The 20,484-nt window shown below is 45.0% G+C and overlaps 1 protein-coding gene and 1 non-coding gene across 2 annotated transcripts in view; both read left to right on the forward strand.

The window, feature by feature from the left end:
• RGMB (repulsive guidance molecule BMP co-receptor b) overlaps positions 1–4,302 on the forward strand; it is a 29,002-nt gene extending 24,700 nt beyond the window's left edge. The window contains exon 6 of the mRNA XM_070794060.1: positions 846–4,302. Within this exon, the coding sequence (XP_070650161.1) occupies positions 846–1,514 (669 nt within the window). The 3' untranslated portion in view covers positions 1,515–4,302. The remainder of the gene's footprint in view (positions 1–845) is intronic.
• Positions 4,303–19,281: 14,979 nt separating this feature from the next.
• Positions 19,282–19,495, forward strand: LOC139184316 (small nucleolar RNA U3). The gene has a single exon (XR_011567897.1). It is a non-coding gene; the product is annotated as a small nucleolar RNA U3 (small nucleolar RNA).
• The last annotated feature ends 989 nt before the right edge of the window (positions 19,496–20,484 follow it).

Here is a 20,484-nt window from a genome sequence, read left to right on the forward strand (position 1 = left end):
TCTCTGGATCTGTGTCAGTTTTTCATTCTAAATACGTAGGTCTTTGGGACTCCCCTGGCTGTCTAGTGGTTAAGACTTCTTCACCTTCCCGTGTAGAGGAGTGCAGGTTCGATCCCTGGTGAGAGGGCTAAGATCCCACCTGCCTCATGGCCAAAAAAAAACAAAAAAACAAAAACACAAGACTGAAACAATATCATAACAAATTCAATAAAGACTTTTAAAAAATGGTCCACATCAGAATGAATACACGTATATGTATGGTTGAGTCTTGCTGTCCACCGGAAACTATCGCAACATTATTAATCAGCTGCTCTCTAATATAAAATAAAAAGTTTAAAAAAAAAAGTCCACATCAAGAAAAAATACATCAGTTCAATTCAGTGGCTCAGTCCTGTCTGACTCTTGCGACCCCATGGACTGCAGCACGCCAGGCCTCCCTGTCCATCACCAACTCCCAGGGTTTACTCAAACTCAGGTCCATTGAGTTGGTGATGCCATCCAACCATCTCATCCTCTGTCGTCCCCTTCTCCTCCTGCCCTCAATCTTTCCCAGCATCAGGGTCTTTTCCGATGAGTCAGCTCTTCTCATCAGATGGCCAAAGTATTAGAGTTTCAGCTTCAGCATCCATCCTTCCAGTGAATGAATGCTCAGGGTCTTCAAAATTGTCCCTAACAGTGACACCATTCACATGCAAGGCAGAAGCAGATACAGTCTGAGTTGGGAGATTCTGTCTCTAGCTGGTTCAGCCTCCAGAACTGGAGGGCAGCTCTCATGGCCCAAGGATGCTGTCGCCCATATCTCTCCCATCTGTGTTAAAACTTTGTCCGCCTTCCTTCCCCCACAGATCACCATCATCTTCAAAGCGCACCGGGAGTGTACGGATCAGAAAGTGTACCAAGCCGTGACTGATGACCTGCCGGCCGCCTTCGTGGACGGCAGCACCAGTGGCGGGGACGGCGACCCCAAGAGCTTGCGGATCGTGGAGCGAGAGAGCGGCCGCTCAGTGGAGATGCACGCACGCTACATGGGGACCACGGTGTTCGTGCGGCAGCTGGGCCGCTACCTGACGCTGGCCATCCGCATGCCCGAGGCGCTGGCCATGGCCTACGAGGAGAGCCAGGACCTGCAGCTGTGCGTGACCGGCTGCCCCCTGGGCGAGCGCATCGACGACGGGCAGGGCCAGGTGTCCGCCATCCTGGGGCCCGGCCTGCCCCGCAGCCCCGCGGCCCCGGCCTGGCCCGGCTACACGCTGGAGACGGCCAGCGCACGGTGCCACGAGCAGATGCCGGTGAAGGACATCTACTTCCAGTCCTGCGTCTTTGACCTGCTCACCACCGGCGACGCCAACTTCACGGCCGCCGCGCACAGCGCCCTGGAGGACGTGGAGGCGCTGCACCCCAGGAAGGAACGCTGGCATATTTTCCCGAGCAGTGCCCGCGGGGCTCCCCGTGGACGCCCCCTGTCGTCTGTCAGTCTGGGACTCACATGCTTGATCCTAGTTGTGTTTTTGTAGGGGGTTATCTTTTTCGTTTTTTTTTTTTTTTTCTGTTCCGTTTCTCCTGTCTATAACAAAATTTTTAAAAAATATATATTGTCATAATATATTGAGTAAAAAGAGTATATATGTATATACCATGTATATGACAGGATGCGTGTGTCCCGGGATGCCCACCTGATTTGTACATATCGCGTTTGGCTATGTTCCACATAATGTTGGAGTAGTGTTCTTGGACCGTTACCTTTTTTTTTTTTTTTTTTGCAGTTTTGTGAAATGTTTTATAACGTCCCTGCCCGGGGACCTGTTAGAAAGCACTTTATTTTTTATATATTAAATATTTATGTGTGTACCTGGTCAGTACGTATATAGTACACGCGCACAGACACCGTATGCGGCGCGCCCTTGGAAGAGGACCGGCGACCTTGTTTGCAGCTCTTGCTGGCGGTGCCCTCACGGCCTACAGCCTTGGCCATCGCTGCGTGCCCAGCTTTCAACTGGTGCCACTGCCTCGTTCCTTGGAACTAGGTCCTTGCCCGCTTCTCCTGCCCTCACTCCACGTGGAAGGATTGTTAACCGCCCCACCCCACCCCACCCCACGACAGGTGTTTTTGGCTGTTAAACACTGATTCTGGGAAGCCCTCTCCCTCTTGGACAGCTGCCACTTGTTTTCAGAGGGTGGGGAGAATGTTAGCACAGTTCTTATTAACTAGGATTGATACATCTGAGCACTTAGAGCGTGGTAGGTTAAACGTATGGAACTGCTGTTTTTCTAGGTCAGGAGGGGCTCCAGATGGCAATGGGTAAGGAGATACCAGGCATCTTGCAAGAGCCCTCTCAGACTTTTGTCATCCCTCATTCCCTGTTCAAACTGTCACTTTTCCCTCTTTTAACTCCATTCTACATTGAACAAAGAAAGTGCAAACCTGTAAGTGCAGCGATTGTGCCTTGCTCTTCCCTCTGTGATTTGTACAAGCCCGCGTTCTCAGCCGCCTCCTCTCTGGCTGTCTGGACTTGTACTCACCATGTCCACACCCAGTAAGCCCTCCCCAGGCTCAGTGTTGGAGCCCGGGAACCCAGGCTCTGGGGTGTATTAGATTCTTTCATGTGAAGACCCAGACCCCATCACAAAGATTTCCTCTTCCTTGTCTCCCACACCGTGGTCTTCCCCAGTCTCCCACTTTGCGTCTGTGTGTGTGATGGGATGGACTGGGGTCCTGACAACAGACGTTTTTCCTTGGCCTGACCCTGTATGCAGCTTGACTGGGTGCTGGTTGGTCATTCCCATTGGCCAGGCTCCCCACGTGGCCTCTCCATGTAGTCACTTTCCCTCTTAATATGCATAGGTTGACTATTAGTTGCTCGTGTAACTTGATAGTGATTTCACTGAGCTACACGAGCAACTCCTTCCTTCTTCCATTCCATCGTTGTTGGCACCTCTTGAAAAAAGGAAACCACCACCACCCAAAGGCAAGAGCAGTAGCTGAGAACATGAACTCCAGGATAGGTAGGTTTCTATTGTTATACCTAAAATGTAAATATCTGGTTCTAAGAATTAGTGATAGAGTTTGTACTTGAGTCATTTACGTAAATGCAAACAGACGGTGAACTTGAAAGGCCATAGAGATTTGGGTCAAGGTTGTGCGTAGTTTTAGTTGGCCGGGTTAATTTCTTCCTTTTGATGAGTGGCACTACCAGACTGGTAGCAAAGAGGATGTCGCTTCGTGAAAGTTCTGTTTCTTTGTGAACTGATCTGTGGGTCACAGCATGGAGCTGTCGACTCACCAGAGGTGGCAAAGCTTCTCTCTAGCCCATCTTCCAATGTACGAGAGAATGATATTGGCCAGTCTGGGAAAATCCCAGAGGCATCCTGCCTCTTACTGGGCAAAGATGCAGCGCCAGAGAGCTGAACCCAAACCTGTTATCCTTGTATCAAAGCCGAACGGGGGCCTGCCTGCCATCAGCTCTGAACGGTGACTGCTCTTGTTCCCTTATGGAATCACGTGCCCAGGTCAGAAGCTGTAGTTAGCTAGTACTTCTGTTATGTAACCGAGTAGAATGCAGGAGGAAAAATATTTAGGGTACCTCTAACCACTATTTTTGTGCAAATAGTCTAAAAGTGGAAAGCGGTAGAGGTTTTCTACGGTGTCTGGGTTTAGTGTGTACATGATGTAACATACCTGTGTCCTTTTCAGCAAAAGCAAAACAACTGCCTCTCCAAATACCTGGGAAGAGGAAACTGGGTTTTTTTTGCTGCATCATTTACCTGGAAAGGTTGCATCACGTCTCTTAGTACCAGTGGATTTGGCTGTTTTCCCTTTGCAGTCAGTGTCTCTCTATGACTCTGAAGTCTTCCCCATGGATAACTGTTTCAGAAATACAGGTATTTCTCTAGAGAAGGGCCTGGTTTATTTTCTTCTGTTTCTTTGATAGAATGTCTGGGGAGGAAAAAGAAAAATGTTCCTTGCACATGTTGGTTTTTGAAATCCCCCCCTTAACCAGAAGCGTTTTGGGTCATACTCACACGTTAGGTAGGACGTCTTCTGGGGGAGCTTAATCTTGTGGGAACACACTGGTTTTCACAGATGCACCACATGGCTGTCTGAAGACTCAAAACTTTTTTTGTCCTTCCCTTCTCTTTGTTACGCTCGGAAACCCCCACAGTGTGTCGAGTCTTTACAAAGAAAACTTTAGATGTGGTTCATAGGTATATGAATAAGTATCTGTGTAAAACAGTGAGTGTGCAGTGTGTAAATACTTTAAATTATTATGGTAGAAAAATAAAGTTACATACCCTTCTGTGGAATGTTTGTTCTGTGACTGTAGTGCCACCTGCTGGAAGAGTGGAGAAATAGCAGAAGAAAGGGAGTGAGGGGGTGTGTGTACAAAATCCTTCATGGTTACTGACAATGAGTCGTTCAACCTGTCCACAAACTCACTTATTTTCTGAACTATATCACTACTATAGTTTTTCCTTTTTTAATTTCTAGGCAATTGGAAATAAGTCAGAATCTGTGAGATTAGTCCACGGTATCATCCCAAAGGTCTTTTTTTAGTGTTGGTTTGGTCCCCTGCAAGCATGGAACCTGCATTTGGTTCTTTGAAGGCAGCTTGAATGGTAGCAACTCCATTAGTCCTGGTGGGGAGGATATTGGGGCAGGATTTTCTGGATTGGTAAACTTTTTTAAATTCTCACTTCTTGGGTGTTCTAGAAAGAGACATCACAAGATCACAATTTGGTCTTTGTTCAAGAAACATGCCAAAGGGTAGAAAAGCTTGAGAGAATTAAACCCAAACTGAAGACACAGAAACGCACTGTTCACGCCACTGGGTAGAATACTAAATGGAGCGAATTCTGATTGGGGAGACATACATAGTCATTTCTTAAAAGAGAAAGTTAACCCTTACATGCGGTGTTTATGTGTGGCCTTTCAGAACAAATAAAAAAGGAAAATGATGCCAACTGAGCCACCCACACAAAGTAAGATGCCAGTGTTCCAGCCGCTGAGTGCTTATGTCTGTACTGACGAACACTAAGAAATAATCTATGTCACCGTGAAGTCTGTGCTTAAGAGGAAAAACATTCTTCACTGTATTCACATCCAGACCTCCAGCTTTTCAGGGATGGAAATTTGAGCAGCTATCCAAAGCCTTAAAAAGAAGCTTGCTCTTGAAGAGCAAGTGGTGACTAACAGATTTTAAGAATCCTGTTATCTCAGTTTCTCTCTCTCTCTCTCTCTGTTTTCATAGCCACAGCATTTAGCAGCATCCTAATGCCTGTAATCTGGAATAAAGCACAGGGATTTCTGCCGTCCCTTCTGGGCCAAGATACTTTCTCCTCAGTTTTTCCCGTTCCCACAAACAGTGATCTGTTTGTACGTGAACCAAGGAACATCTCCCCCATAGAGAATGTAACCCAGCCATTCAAGAAGCAGGGAGCAGGCCCCAGTTCTTTGCTATCTCACCCCCTAGCCTACCATATTGTTTCTGCCTGCATCCATTTTCAGCGTGTCTTTGAATTGGATGAGTCACATTCACGTTTTCATTTCGATGGTATTTTCTTTTGAATTTACTGTTCTTCTTGCCCCGAGTACCTCTAGTAAGCACGATGCTTAACACTATCAACTCAGTAATAGAACACACAGTCCCTTGTGCCCTAAATGTGATGTCTGGACTGTGTGCTTGGAGAGGGGCTGTCTTTGTGTCCCTTCTTCCTTGCGAGCATTGTGTGGGTTTATAAAGAGTCTGGGCATCCAGACTCCGGGAGGATACACTAACAGATCCTACATATGCCACTGGCCTCGTTAAAATGACATTCTAACCAGTTGAACAGACCAGCCTTGTCAACTAAAATGTTAAAGTAGGTCCATCAAACGCCAACCAGGGCTTCCCTAATGGCTCACTGGTAAAGAATCTGCCATCCACTGCAGGAGACATGGGTTCGATCCCTGGTCCAGGAAGATCCCACATGCCACACAGCAACTAAGCTGGCGCACCACAGCTGTTGAGCCTTGTTCTCTAGACCCTGGGAACTGCAGCTCGACCCCCAGGAAGCCGGTGCTGCGACTACTGAAGCCCTCGCATCCCAGAGCCCGTGTTCCACGGCAAGAGAAGCCCCTGCGATGAGAAGCCTGAGCACCCCAACTAAGAAGTAGCCCCACTCTCTGCAACTAGAGAAAGCCTGGATGGCAGGGAATACCCAGCACAGCCAAAAATAATAAATAAAATTATATTAAAAAAAAAAAAAAAAACTCCAACCAGAAGAAAGCAACCAGGCAATGTTTTTTAACTGAAGGTTCTTGATGTGTGACAGTTCTAGGGCCATTTTTAGTTTAATAATGAAAACTCCAGAAGAAGAATGAAAAACAGAGGAAACATTCTGCTACCAGAGTGGATATAGACCAAAAAAGTGAAGTAAAATCACTCAGTTGTGTCCAACTCTGCAACCCCATGGACTGCAGCCTACCAGGCTCCTCCGTCCATGGGATTTTCCAGGCAAGAATACTGGAGTGGGTTGCCATTTCCTTCTCCAGGGGATCTTCCCGACCCAGGGATGGAATCCGGGTCTCCTGCATTGTAGGCAGACGCTTTACCGTCTGAGCCACCAGGGAAGTGGTGACCAAACCACATACAAATTAACCAAGTATGAATTGCACCTACCTTAAATGACATTTTAAAAACCCAGATTCTCTCAATCAATAATGTAGCCCTGCCAAGGGAAAGGATGCTATTGGATGGCATAAAGGGCTTCCAGAGCTTCTAACAGGAAGCAGTAAGATAGGAGTCACTGAAGGGGAGGATTGACAGGGACAGTAAATTCATTTTCTCGCAAGACCCTCTCTGGAGCTGCCAAGTAGCAGTCCCATTAATGCTTTGTTGGCCCTCAGTGTGGTGAGGTCCGTGGAGAACTATCGATGGGCTCGCTCTCAGGGTAAGATTCAGGGCCAGAGTCACTGTGTGAATGTTCGTCTTCCTTCTTGGGAAGAAGAGAATGGTGAAATAACCTGGGACCTGGAGAATCCCAGGGATGGGGGAGCCTGGTGGGCTGCCATCTCTGGGGTCGCATAGAGTCGGACACGACTGAAGTGACTTAGCAGCAGCAGCAGCAGCACAAAATATAAGATCCTCAGTGTCCTGTCAAGATGGACATTTGGATGATATTTAGAGGCTGGGTAAGACGTGAAAGTTTTATCTGCGGGCCTGGAAAGGGAGGGCAGTAACAGAACTGATGGAGCTCACAAACCAGAAGGATGAATATGGAGGGCATACTGACTGCATGTGTGGCCAAGAACCAGTCCTAAGGGTTCATTCGTGTGTCGGTGTGGGTTTTATATCCTCTTCCTTAGAGGAGAGAGCATAGCCCGCTGGTCGAGATTACGGATGCTGGAGTCACCCAGTTCTGAGTACAAATCTATACGCTGTACTAGACGTTCAGCCTCAGACACCCCAAGCCATGGCCTCATTTTTAAAATGAAGATCCCAATAGAAATTCACATCTCAGACATTCACTGTGAGAGGTAAATATGTTACCACATCGCAAGTTCTCAGCACAGCACCTAGTACAGACCCACCCCTCAACATACATTACACAGAAATGTACCTGAGGTGGAGAACTGTGTGTTTACTATTGTTGTTGTTTAGCTGCTAAGTCGTGTGTGACTGTCTTGCGACTCCATGGACTATGGCCCACCAGGCTTCTCCAGGGGATCTTCCCACCTAATCTTCGCATCAGGTGGCCAAAGTATTGGAGTTTCAGCTTCAGCATCAGTCCTTCCAATGAGTATTCAGGACTAATTTCCTTTAGTATGGACTGGTTGGATCTCCTTGCAGTCCAAGGGACTCTCAAGAGTCTTCTCCAACACCACAGTTCAAAAGCATCAATTCTTCGGCGCTCAGCTTTCTTTATAATCCAACTATCACATCCATACATGACTACTGGAAAAAACACAGCTTTGACTAGGTGGACCTTTGTTGGTAAAGTAATGTCTCTGCTTTTTAATATGCTGTCTAGGTTGGTGATAGCTTTTCTTCCAAGAAACAAGCATCTTTTAATTTCATGGCTGCAGTCACCATCTGCACTGACTTTGGAGCCCCCAAAATAAAGTCTCTCACTAGGGGAATGGGTGAGACCAAAAGCAAAAGCCTTGCATACCAGATGCCTCCTCACTGCACCCCCTGCCCCCCACTCAGATCTCAGTGCCAATTCTTGAAGGATTCTGCTGCTGCTAAGTTGCTTCAGTCATGTCCAACTCTGTGCGACCCCATAGACGGCAACCCACCAGGCTCCCCCGTCCCTGGGATTCTCAAGGCAAGAACACTGGAGTGGGTTGCCATTTCCCTCTCCAATGGATGAAAGTGAAAAGTGAAAGTGAAGTCACTAGAGTAATCCTGACTTGTAAGCAACCATTTGCCCTGGACAGAAGTTCAGGGCTTAAGAGTGACCTGGGGACAGGAAGAACTCTGCCACCAATAAAATAACTGCTGGAGATTTCTGGTCCTATATATATATATATATATATATATATATATGTATATGTATATATATATATATATATATATATATATACACCTTAGCAAGTAGGAGTCCCAACGGAGATAGCACCCACCTTTGGAGAAGGACATTCTGAAGTGTCGTCCTAGGTCCAGTTGCATGTAGAAGGCTGAGCAGCAGGACCTTCAGTAACTTAACTCTAACCCATCCATCTCTTCTAGTTGTGCAGACTAAGCCAGCTTGTTGACAACAATGGCTGTCTTCTCAGAATCGCTTGTAGAGGAACATGGAGACAGCAAAAGGGGGAGGCCACGGTGGTGGCTGGCGAACTTTGAGCCAGTCCTACTGATGTGAGGACTTTTTTCACATGTTAAGAAGAGGAGAGGAATTGCCAGAAAGTGCGTGCAGACATTCAATAAAAAGACAACACTGGAGAAAAAGTTAATGACAAATGTGTGGGAAACAACTGCAAAAGCAATAGAAACAGGAAAGAGAAATGAAACACGTGACAAAAGAAGCAAAGGGTGAAGCAGGGGTGATTGAGAAGACTCGTAGACAGCGAATAAAACACAGACTAGAGATACCAAAGTGCTTGAGGCATTTTTGAAGAAAAGCATGGAGGAATCGGATATCCCCATGTAGTTAGTTCTCCAGAGAAACAGAGCCAGTAAAACAGACACATGAAGAGATTTGTTACAGGAACTGCCTTCTGCAGTTGTGGAGGCTGAGAAGTCTCACCACCTGCTGTGCACAAGCTGGAGAACCAGGAAAGCCTGACTGTAATTCAGTCTGAGTGCAAAGGCTTGGCAGGGACCTCTGGTGTAAGTCCCAGAGCAGTCCCAGAGTCTGGAGGCTTGAGAACCAAGAGCTCCAGCATTCAAGGGCAGGAGGAGCTGGCTGTCCCAGCTCAAGAAGAGAGAATCTGCCTACTTCCCCCGTTTGTTCCCTTCAGGCCCCCAGTTGGCTGACGCCTGCCCACACTGCTGAAGATGGTCCCTTTACTCAGTCTCCTGAACCAAACACTAATCTCTTCCAGATACACGTTCACAGACGTACCCAGAAATCATGTCTGGGCATGCCTTAGCCCAATCAAATTGGCATATAAAATTAACCTTCACATCCTTCTGTTATATATTTGCTTATACATTTTGTTATATATCCCTCAGGCATTGGAAGGACTAACATGGAATCAAGAGTCTGATTTCATCAACAAAAGCTAATTCAAACTACGAAGCACAAAAGCAGAAAGGAGGGCCTTGTTTTAAGTTATAGTACATCTTATAGACCATAAAGAAAGAAGACTTGATGAGCACCAAAGAATTGATGCTTTTGAACTGTGGTGTTTGAAAAGAGTCTTGAGAGTCCCTTGGACTGCAAGGAGATCCAACCAGTCCATCCTAAAGGAGATCAGTCCTGGGTGTTCATTGGAAGGACTGATGCTGAAGCTGAAACTCCAATATTTTGGCCACCTCATGTGAAGAGCTGACTCATTGGAAAAGACCCTGATGCTGGGAAAGATTTAAGGCAGGAGGAGAAGGGGATGACAGGATGAGATGGTTGGAGGGCATCACCGACTCGATGCACGTGAGTTTGAGTAAACTCTGGGAGCTGGTGATGGACAGGGAGGCCTGGCGTGCTGCAGTCCATGGGGTCACAAAGAGTTGCACACGACTGAGCAACTGAACTTTCACACAATGGATCTGGGGCAGAAATGGCACCTGGCCCACAAGGCTGGAAACAGTCTGGAAAGCTGTTGAAATCTCATCTCTGCTTCTGACTCTAAATGAGCTTTCTTCTGTCTCACTCTGCATGCTGGTTCCTCTACTTTACAGGAACTCCTGGTGGGACAACTGAGTTACCCACCTGCATAGAGCTCATGTTCCTGGGGGATCTCTTTGGCCTGACTTAGGCCAGGTAAGCAAGCATAACACAGGATGGCCACAGAGATCTCCTTCGCGGCTATCCAGCCTTCTGCAGTTTTGGCACTTGGGAGCTCTAGGGTATCAGTGGTGTGGCCCGCTTTATTCTGGACACATGACTGTCCTATCTACAATGATCCCCCCTCCCTCATTCTCTGCTCCCAGACTCTGCGTGGTTTGTTTCTTCCCTGTCTTACAGTATACTGCGTTTCGTGTTTAAGTGTTAATTGTGCTTCCCCTGCTAGGATGTAAACTCCATAAGGACAGAGGTGTTTTTTTGTTTGTTTGTTTATTTGTTTCCTATTTACTATTTTGTCCCTAGAGAAGACCATGGTGCCCAGCACATATTAATAGAATATCTGTGGAAGGAAGGGAGGAAGGAAGAGAGGGAAAGAGGAGAGAAGACAAGCTGAAATTCAACATTATGATCCCTCAAGAGGAGAGCTAGGACTGGAATTAGAAGAGATAAAAAATGGGTGAGTTGAGAACAAGCTGAAAGACAAGATTGTTATAATCAGCAAGACCTCAAGCAGATGGTAACCATTTCCTGACACATCTATTAGGAGTATTGAGATGGAGGCCATGTGAAAGGGGAGGAGCTAGTTCTAGAACTGGACTTATCCTGTGTCCCACAGAGGTCTAGAGGTTGTTGATCGTTTGTTATGACCCCACACAAGGCAGGCACCTTGCAAACTCTATGAGACGTGAGAAAACTGAGGAGAGAGGTTGAGCTGTTAGACTGTGATCACCAAGCCATGAGAGGTGGAGCTGATTAGCAGCCAGGCTCCCTGGGACCAGAAAGCCCATGCTTGCCAGTGAGATGAGCCCAATAATCTTAAACTGTTACTGTATGGTTTGTGCTAAGTCACTTCAGTCGTGTCCGACTCTGTGATCCTATGGACTGTTCACCCCCAGGCTCCTCTGTCCATGGGATTCTCCAGGCAAGAATCCTAGAGTGGGTTGCCATGCCATCTTCCAGGGGATCTTCCCGACCCAGGGATCGAACCTGCATCTCTTACATCTCCTGCATTGGCAAGCGGGTTCTTTACCACTAGCATCACCTGGGAAGCCCTCTGTATGTAATCTCTATGGTTTACACTCAGTTATAGTACCTGCTTGAAGGGAAATGCTCACAACATCAGGTTAAATAGTCTATTAAACAAACGTTCTTTTATGAATAGCGAAGGTGGCTCAGACAGTAAAGAATCCACCTGCAACGCAGGAGACTAGGGTTCCATCCTGGGTCTGGAAGACCCCCTGGAGACGGGAATGGCAATGTACTCCAGTATTGTTTGTTGCCTGGAGAATTCCATGGACAGAGGAACCTGGTGGGCTATAGTCCATGGAGTTGCAAAGAGTGAGACACGACTGAGTAACTCACACTTTCATTTATGAATAGAAATACTACAAATTATGTGTCTTCCCAGGTGGCTCAGCAGTAAAAAAAACCTGCCTGCAATGCAGGAGACCTGGGTTCGATCCCTGAGTCAGGAAGATCCCCTGGAGAAGGGAATGGCTATCCACTCCAGTATTCTTGCCTGGAAAACCCAATGGACAGAGGAACCTAGCAGGCTACAGTCCAGGAGGTCACAGAGTCTGGCACAACTGAGCAACTAACCAACAACAAACTACTAAAAATTACTATTTTAATTGTTTGCTAATGATGAGGCACCTAAGATATTTGAGAATATTGTCATAAGAAGGTAAACAGTACCTCTATAACCTTATTTATCAAACATTTCACTTAATTATTACAAAAATGAAGTTTATCATCCTTATTTGAATCAGTGGGATCAAAAATTAAAGAATGCTTTGTATGTTTTAGGTGTAAATACCTATATAAACACATATGTATGTGTATAACATTGATAAAACCTTATATAAGTTTCAACATTACTAATCACCTGATGAAAAAGTGCCAAAACTTGTCATCTCATCAGAACCACATTCCTTGGCAATTCTAGGATAGGATTATGAATTCAATTTGTAAAATAACTCACTGTCATTGAATAGGAATCTTAATGAGAAGGAAAACTGGACTGAGTGCAGTATGAAAAGGAAGAGCTATTCATTTAACAAATGTATACTGAGTATCTACTAAATGCAAAATGCTGTTGAAGTATTAGGTTGGTGCAAAAATAATTGTGGTTTTGCATTGTTGAAATTTGCCGTTTGATGTTGGAATACATTCTTAAAGAAATGTGGTTATTTTATACATCATTTTAATGTACATTTCTTGCTTTATGTTTTTTGCTAATGAATTATTACTTGCTGTTTATATTTATTTTAAACTATAGAAATTATGTTAAACAAAAAGCAAATTCGAGTGATTTTTTTTATTCGAGCTCAAAATGGGTTGTAAAGTTGCAGAGACAACTCGCAACATCATCAACACATTTGGCCCAGGAACGGCTAGAAAATGTAGTGTAGTGGTGATTGAAGAAGTGGTGATTCATGGTACTCTGCTACAATTCAAGACATTTTCTGAAGGAGACAAGAGCCTTGAAGATGAGGAGCGTAGCTGCAAGCCAGCAGAAGTTGACAACAACCAATTGAGAGCCATCACTGAAGCTGACCCCCTTAAAACTACATGTGAAAGTCACCAAAGAACTCAATGTCATCCATTTTATGGTCATTCAGCATTTGAAGCAAATTGGAAAGGTGGAAAAAGCTCAATAAGTGGGTGCCGCATGAGCTGACCCTCCCCCCCCCCAAAAAAAAAACCAAAGCGGTCATTTTGAAGTGTCTTTTCTTATTCTATTGCAACAGTGAACCATTTCTTGATTGGATTGTGATCTGCAACAAAAAGTGGATTTTATATGACAACCAGCGATGTCATCATATATGACATCAGCTCAATGGTTGGGCCAAGAAGAAGCTCCAATGCACTTCCCAAAGCCAAACTTACACCAAAAGAAGGTCATTGTTACTGTTTGGTGGTCTGCTGCCAGTCTGATCCACTACAGCTTTCTGAATCCCATTAAATCTGAGAAGTATGTTCAGCAAATCAGTGAGAAGCACTGAAAACTGCAATGCCTGCAGCTGGTATTGGTCAACACAAGGGGCCCAGTTCTTCTCCGTGACAATGCCTGACCACGCATCGCACAACCAACGCTTCAAAAGATGAGCAAGTTAGGCTATGAAGTTTTACCTCAATTCAGTTCAGTTCAGTCACACAGTCGTGTCCAACTCTTTGTGACCCCATAGATTGCAGCACGCCAGGCCTCCCTGTCCTTCACCAGTTCTCAGAGCTTGCTCAAACTCATGTCCATCAACTGACTCGCTGATGCCATCCAGCCATCTCATCCTCTGTCATCCCCTTCTCCTCCTGCCTTCAATCTTCCCCAGCATCAGGGTCTTTTCAAATGAGTCAGCTCTTTGCATCAGATGGCCAAAGTATTGGAGTTTGAGCTTCAACATCAATCTTTCCAATGAACACTCAGGACTGATCTCCTTAAGGATGGACTGGTTGGATCTCCTTGCTGTCCAAGGGACTCTCAAGAGTCTTCTCCAACACCACAGTTCAAAAGCATCAATTCTTCGGCACTCAGCTTTCTTTGTAGTCCTCATCCACCATATTTACCTGACCTCTTGCCAACCGAGTACCACTTCTTTTAAGCATCTCGACAACTTTTTTCAGAGAAAACACTTCCACAACCAGCAGCAGGCAGAAAATGCTTTCTACGAGTTCATCAAATCCTGAAGCACAGGTTTTTATGCTTCAGGAATAAACGAACTTATTTCTAGTTGGCAAAAATGTGTTGATTGTAATGGTTCCTATTTTGATTAATAAAGATGTGTTTGAGCCTAGTTAAAATGATTTAAAATTCATGGTCCAAAATCGCAATTACTTTTGTACCAACCTAATAGCTAGGCCGTGGAAGCAACGCAGGTGTCCATCAATAGATGAATGGATAAAGAAGTGGTGGCATGTATGTATAATGGAATATTACTCACCATAAAAAGGAACCAATCTGAGTCAGTTCTACTGTGGTAGATGAACCTAGAGCCTGTTATACAGGGTGAAGTTAAGTCCCATGGACAGGGAAGCCTGGCGTGCTTCAGGCCATGGAGTCACAAAGAGTCAGATACTACTCAACCACCGAACTGAACTGCATAAAAAGAAAAATAAATATCATACAATAACACATATATGTGGAATCTAGAAAAATGATACTGATGAACCTATTTGCAGGGCAGGAATAGAGACACAGGCATAGAGAACAGACTTCTGGACACAGCAGGGGAAGGAGAGGGAGGGACAAATTGAGAGAGTAGCATTGAAACATATACGTTACCATTTGTAAAACAGCTGGTGGGAAGTTGCTGTAAGCACAGGGAGCTCAGCCTTGTGCTCTGTAACAACCCAGAGGGGTGGGATGGGGTCGGAAGTGAGAGGGAGGCTCAAGAGGGAGGGGACACGTGTATACTTACGGCTGCTTCACCTTGTTGTATGGCAGAAACCAGCACAACAGTTGTAAAGCAATTATCCTCCAATTAAAAAAAATTTTTAATACTGTTGAATGCTAGAGATTCAAGTCCAGATATTCATATTTCCTTACCTAGAGGAACTTACAGTTTAGCAAAAAGGAATATTATGGGAAACCCTCAGTGCTGAACTTTTTTTGTATGATTCCGTTTATATGAAATGCCTACTACAGACAAATGTATAGAGGCAGAAAGTAGGTTAATGGTAGCCCACGGCTGGGGAAATAGAAGAATGGTGAGTCACTGCTAAAAAATATGGGCTTTCTTTTGGGAGTGGTGAAAATATTACAAATTGATTGTGGTGACAGTTTCACAGTGCTCTGAAGAGAATAAAAGCGGTTGAATCGCACACTTTAAATGGGTGAGTTGTATTACATGTGAATAAGATTGTTAACAAAAAACCTACATAACCCAACATTTATTTTCTCACATTTTCTGTGGACCAGGAGTCTAGGCATGGCTTAATTGTGTCCTCTGCTTGAAAGTAAAAAAGTGAAAGTGAAGTCACTCAGTCATATCCTACTCTTTGTAGACCCCATGCACCAGGCTCCTCCGTCCATGGGGTTCTCCAGGCAAGAGTACAGGAGTGGGTTGCCATTTCCTTCTCCAGGGGATCTTCCCGACCCAGGGATTGAACCCAGGTCTCCCACCTTGCAGGCAGACGCTTTACCCTCTGAGCAATCAGGGAAGCTTAGGATTAAAGCTTAGTTCTTTGCTTAGGATCTCACAAAGCTACAGTAAAGGTTTCAGGCAGGACTGTGATCAATCATGTCGCTCAGTGCTCAACTTTAAATGAAAGTCTTAAGGGCTAATATGTTTTTCATACAGCAAGTGCAATTTCTTTCTATAGTATCAACCAACAGTTTCAATAAAGTACTTTCTCTCATGGCTCTACAGATTTGCTGGGTTCAGCTGGGTGGTTCTTCCCTGGATCTCCCATGCAGTGGTGGTGAGCGGTCTTCGGGCGGCGCATGCATGGTCAGTCACTGAGTCGCGTCTGACTCTTTTGAGACCCCGTGGCTGTAGCCTGCCAGGCCACTCTGTCCATGGGATTTCCCAGGCAAAAATAATGGAGTGGGTTGTCATTTCCTTCTCTGGGGGAATCTTCGCAACCCAGGAATCAAACCTGTGTCAGGTGGATTTTTTTTTTTACCAGTAAGTCATTAAGGAAGCCATGGTACTGTGCTACAATTAAAAAAAAAAAAAAAAAAAAAACTATCCTGAGAAAAAGTGTTTTTTTGATAAATCAAATTAGGAAAAAGGTTAAAGGGGCAGTGATCAAAAAGCTCAGCTGGGCTGGACATCCAAGATGCAGGAGGTGAGCTGGGCCAGGCACTAAACACCTGCACAGGGCCTTCCATGCGGCTTTGACTCAGGTTTTTCATGCACAGCCTGAATGTTCACTGGAAGGACTGATGTTGAAGCTGAAACTCCAGTACTTTGGCCACCTCATGCGAAGAGCTGACTCACTGGAAAAGACCCTGATGCTGGGAGGGATTGAGGGCAGGAGGAGAAGGGGACAACAGAGGATGAGATGGTTGGATGGCATCACTGACTCAATGAGTTTGGGTAAACTCCAGGAGTTACTCATGGACAGGGAGGCCTGGCGTGCTGCAGTCCATGGGGTCGCAAAGAGTCAGACATGACTGAGAGACTGAACTGAACTGAACTGAACTGATGGCGGCTCTAAGAGGGAACATGGAGAGAGGGAACATAATGCAAAAGCAGCTACGATAAATCAAGAACAACTAAGGGCTGCACCAGGAATGACGAGCACAGCGTTAACTTCCGCTGTATTTCACAAGTCAAAGCAGTCACAGGACCTGCCGAAACTCAGGAACATAGAGAAATAAACCATCTCTGGATGAGGGACATCACAACCACATTGCAGAAGATAATGTGGGATTAGAGTTATGGAAAGCATCATCTGCCACGGAGAGAAAAGCCATTGTTTTGAGCAATGTTTCGTTTCAAATTTCTGTAACCAAGCATTAAAACTTTCAAATGCAGTAAATCATCATATCTATCTGGCAAGCAAGGTTATTTCCGTCTGCACTTTCCTCAGGGAAAGAAGGAAATGCCACATTTGGGGAAAGAATGCCGCTCTAATGCTGAGTCGAGTACTAGTTCGGCTCTAACAGACACACCACACACCCCCCACACCCCATGTAGCACAGAAACATGTGTTTAATATCCAGGGCAAGATAATAAATCCAGACAGTCTTCAGTGATAACAGATCGAAATGCTTATCTATGAGTGTCATGTCCTTTCAGCTCTTCATCAATTCAAGCAGACGTTAATCTATTGAAATTATCTATATGATACTGTTAAGTGTTTTAGGCTGTGTAAAAGCTTATAATCCAGAAACCACGTCTTCCTGGAATTTACAACTTACGCCAAAGGGCAGGGAAATGTTGTCCCTTCTTCATGATTAGTCTCAGCAGCAGCTGATGTGTCCTTTGTTATCGTGTGTTTTTCTCTTTTGGCTCTTCCCCCACCCCGCTGTCCCCACCCCAAATGGCTACCAGAATAAATTGCACAAAATTCAGAATTCACTTTTCATAAGCTGCCTTTTAACCTGCATTACTTTAGAAATGAGTTCAAGCATCTCTTGCTTACCCATCAGTGGAGACTGTTGTAAAAATCTCAGCATGATTCTGTAGCGCTGCATGTAAAAGAGAAATATGAACAATTTCCACCAAAAAAATGAACATAAATTCATTTTTTAAACTGTCAGCAACTCTTCATGTTTGAATATGGTCATTTAGATAGGCTTGGGAAACTCCAAAATATTCTCCCAATGCTTAAAAATGTCTGTGCCTCTGCATGTTTCAGTCTTCTTAAAAAGACAGTTTACCTAAGTGGGGTTTCAGCAAATCCCAGATGGTAAATACACAGGTTCTGGCATGCCAGGAAGAGCAACAAAGGTATTCAGTTCAGTTGAGTTGCTCAGTCGTGTCCGACTCTTCGTGACCCCCGTGGACTGCAGCACGCCAGGCCTCCCTGTCCATCACCAACTCCCAGAACTCACTCAAACTCACGTCCATCAAGTCAGTGATGCCATCCTACCATCTCATCCTCTGTCATCCCCTTCTCCTCCCACCTTCAATCTTGCCCAGCATCAGGGTCTTTTCCAATGAGTCAGTTCTTTGCATCAGGTGGCCAAAGTGTTGGAGTTTCAGCTTCAGCATCAGTCCTTCCAGTGAATATTAAGCACTGATTTCCTTTAGGATGGACTGGTTGGATCTCCTTGCAGTCCAAGGGACTCTCAAGAGTCTTCTCCAACACCAAAGTTCAAAAGCATCAATTCTTTGGTGCTCAGCTTTCTTCCTAGTCCAACTCTCAGATCCATACATGACCACTGGAAAAACCATAGCCTTGACTAGATGGACCTTTGTTGGCAAAGTAATGTCTCTGCTTTTCCATATGCTGTCTAGGTTGGTCATAACTTTCCTTCCAAGGAGTGTCTTTTAATTTCATGGCTGCAGTCACCATCTGCAGTGACAAAGGTATTAGAAAGCCGCAGTTTTTCCTGACAAGATCTTCCTCCTGTCTCACTCTCTGGTCCAGTGGAGGGGCGGGTTTCCTTCATATCACACTCTCCATGAGCAAAGATTCAGTCCCTTCCAGCTCCCAACCTTAGCGTGCGCCTTGCTGCCACTCATCAGTAGGGATAGTCCCGATGGTCCCCAGCTTCTCTGAATGATGAGGCTACGGAGTCTCAGGAGCCTGGTTCACTAGAGAGCACTTTGACTCGACTGCAGACACGTGTTGTGAGGGTAGGTCAGTGAATTCTGGGAGTGGGCTCAGGCGGCTCAGTGAAGAAGGTTTACTTCCCTGAGCTGCCTTTGATCTCAATTTAAGCAATTTATTTATATTTGGAACCATGTCATTTTAACCTGAATTTAAAGTGAATTGAACAAGCCAATTGACAATGCAGTGATCACCAACTATGAAGCCCATTTTTTTTTACAGGAAAAAAGATGCATTAAGTCTTTGGGAAGATGTGGATAGGGACCAAGGTAGTGGTGGATGTGTGGGAAGAAATTTTCAGAAACAAAGATAAATGGTTTGTGTTTTAGAGGAATAAATAGGTCAATGTTCCAGACACTCCATTTCATTAATCCAGTTGGCAATGGTATCAACAAACTCAATTGCTAGTAAATGATTATCTGATTAAAATGGCAAGAAGAATATGCCCAAGTAGGTATAATACATTTTATAAGATTTAAAATACTCCCAATGCATTCTTTTCTGATGGTATCAGTAGTATGTTGGGTAACATTTTGCCAGAAAAAAAAAAAAATCTCAAGGATGTGCTTATTCTTCACAGATTATACACCCCCTTGTTCTCTTGTGAATTACACTGATCTACTAAAAAAAAGTAAAAATAAACTATATGTTCAGGGATCATTTCTATAGTTCGTTACTGGAGAAGTTTCTCTGAACCTGCAGAGCACCAGAAACCATGAGAAGGAGATGCAGCTTTCTCTCCCGAGTGTGAAGCCGGCTCGGTGTTGCTTCTGCAGCTATTAGCCACTGATAATCGTTCTTCTCTTCCTTTTGGAGAGTAAGAGGGAGAGAGTGTAGTTTGAGTGGTCAAAAAAAAAAATACTAAATAGACCTCCCATATCCTTGTTCATGCTACTAAAAATAGACTTCCTAAGATTGTATGGTTTTTCCAGTAGTCACATATATATGTGAGAGTTGGACTATAAAGAAAGCTGAGTGCCGAAGAATTGATGCTTTTGAACTATGGTGTTGGAGAAGACTCTTGAGAGTCCCTTGGACTGCAAGGAGATCCAACCAGTCCATCCTAAAGGAAATCAGTCCTGAATATTCACTGGAAGGACTGATGTTGAAGCTGAAACTCCAATACTTTGGCCACCTAATGCGAAGAACTGACTCATTGGCTCATTGGAAAAGACCCTGATGCTGGGAAAGATTGAGGGTGGGAGGAGAAGGGGATGACAGAGGATGAGATGGTTGGATGGCATCATTGACTTGATCATTGACTCGATGGACATGGGTTTGGGTGGACTCTGGGAACCGGTGATATACAGGGAGGCCTGGCGTGCTGCGGTTCATGGGGTCGAAAAGAGTTGGACACGACCGAGTGACTGAAGACTGTGTTGTGTTACATTATCCATGTACTTTGTTGTACCACTCCCAAATGTTTAGGGTAGATAATAAAACCACTAAATGAAAATTAGATGCAACTTGCTCAAATCTCAGATAAGAAAGGAGTGTTCTTTTCGCTCTACCCAGGGAGTAAGAAAGTGACCAAGAGAGGCATTGACTAAGCCCACCCTCTCGCTCCAGGGACAGGCAGGTGAAGTTGCAGATGGACACAGATGAGTGTTTGGGACATTCAAGTTTCAAGCCCTGGGCCTTCAACGCCTCTGTCTCCTGTGCTTGACTAACTCACTGTTACAGTCCGGTTTGTCTGGTCTCTGTTCACATGCCGCTCTTGCTTAACTAATCTATTACGTATCAGCAGATGGCTTTCCGAGCAACACTTCTGCAATCTCTTTCTCACAAAGGTGTTTGCAAGTCAGCTCTCCCTTTGACACCTTAGTCAGCGTAATA

Source organism: Bos indicus, chromosome 7 (genome assembly GCF_029378745.1).
Source record: "Bos indicus isolate NIAB-ARS_2022 breed Sahiwal x Tharparkar chromosome 7, NIAB-ARS_B.indTharparkar_mat_pri_1.0, whole genome shotgun sequence".
In the NCBI taxonomy this organism is placed as follows: Eukaryota; Metazoa; Chordata; class Mammalia; order Artiodactyla; family Bovidae; genus Bos; species Bos indicus.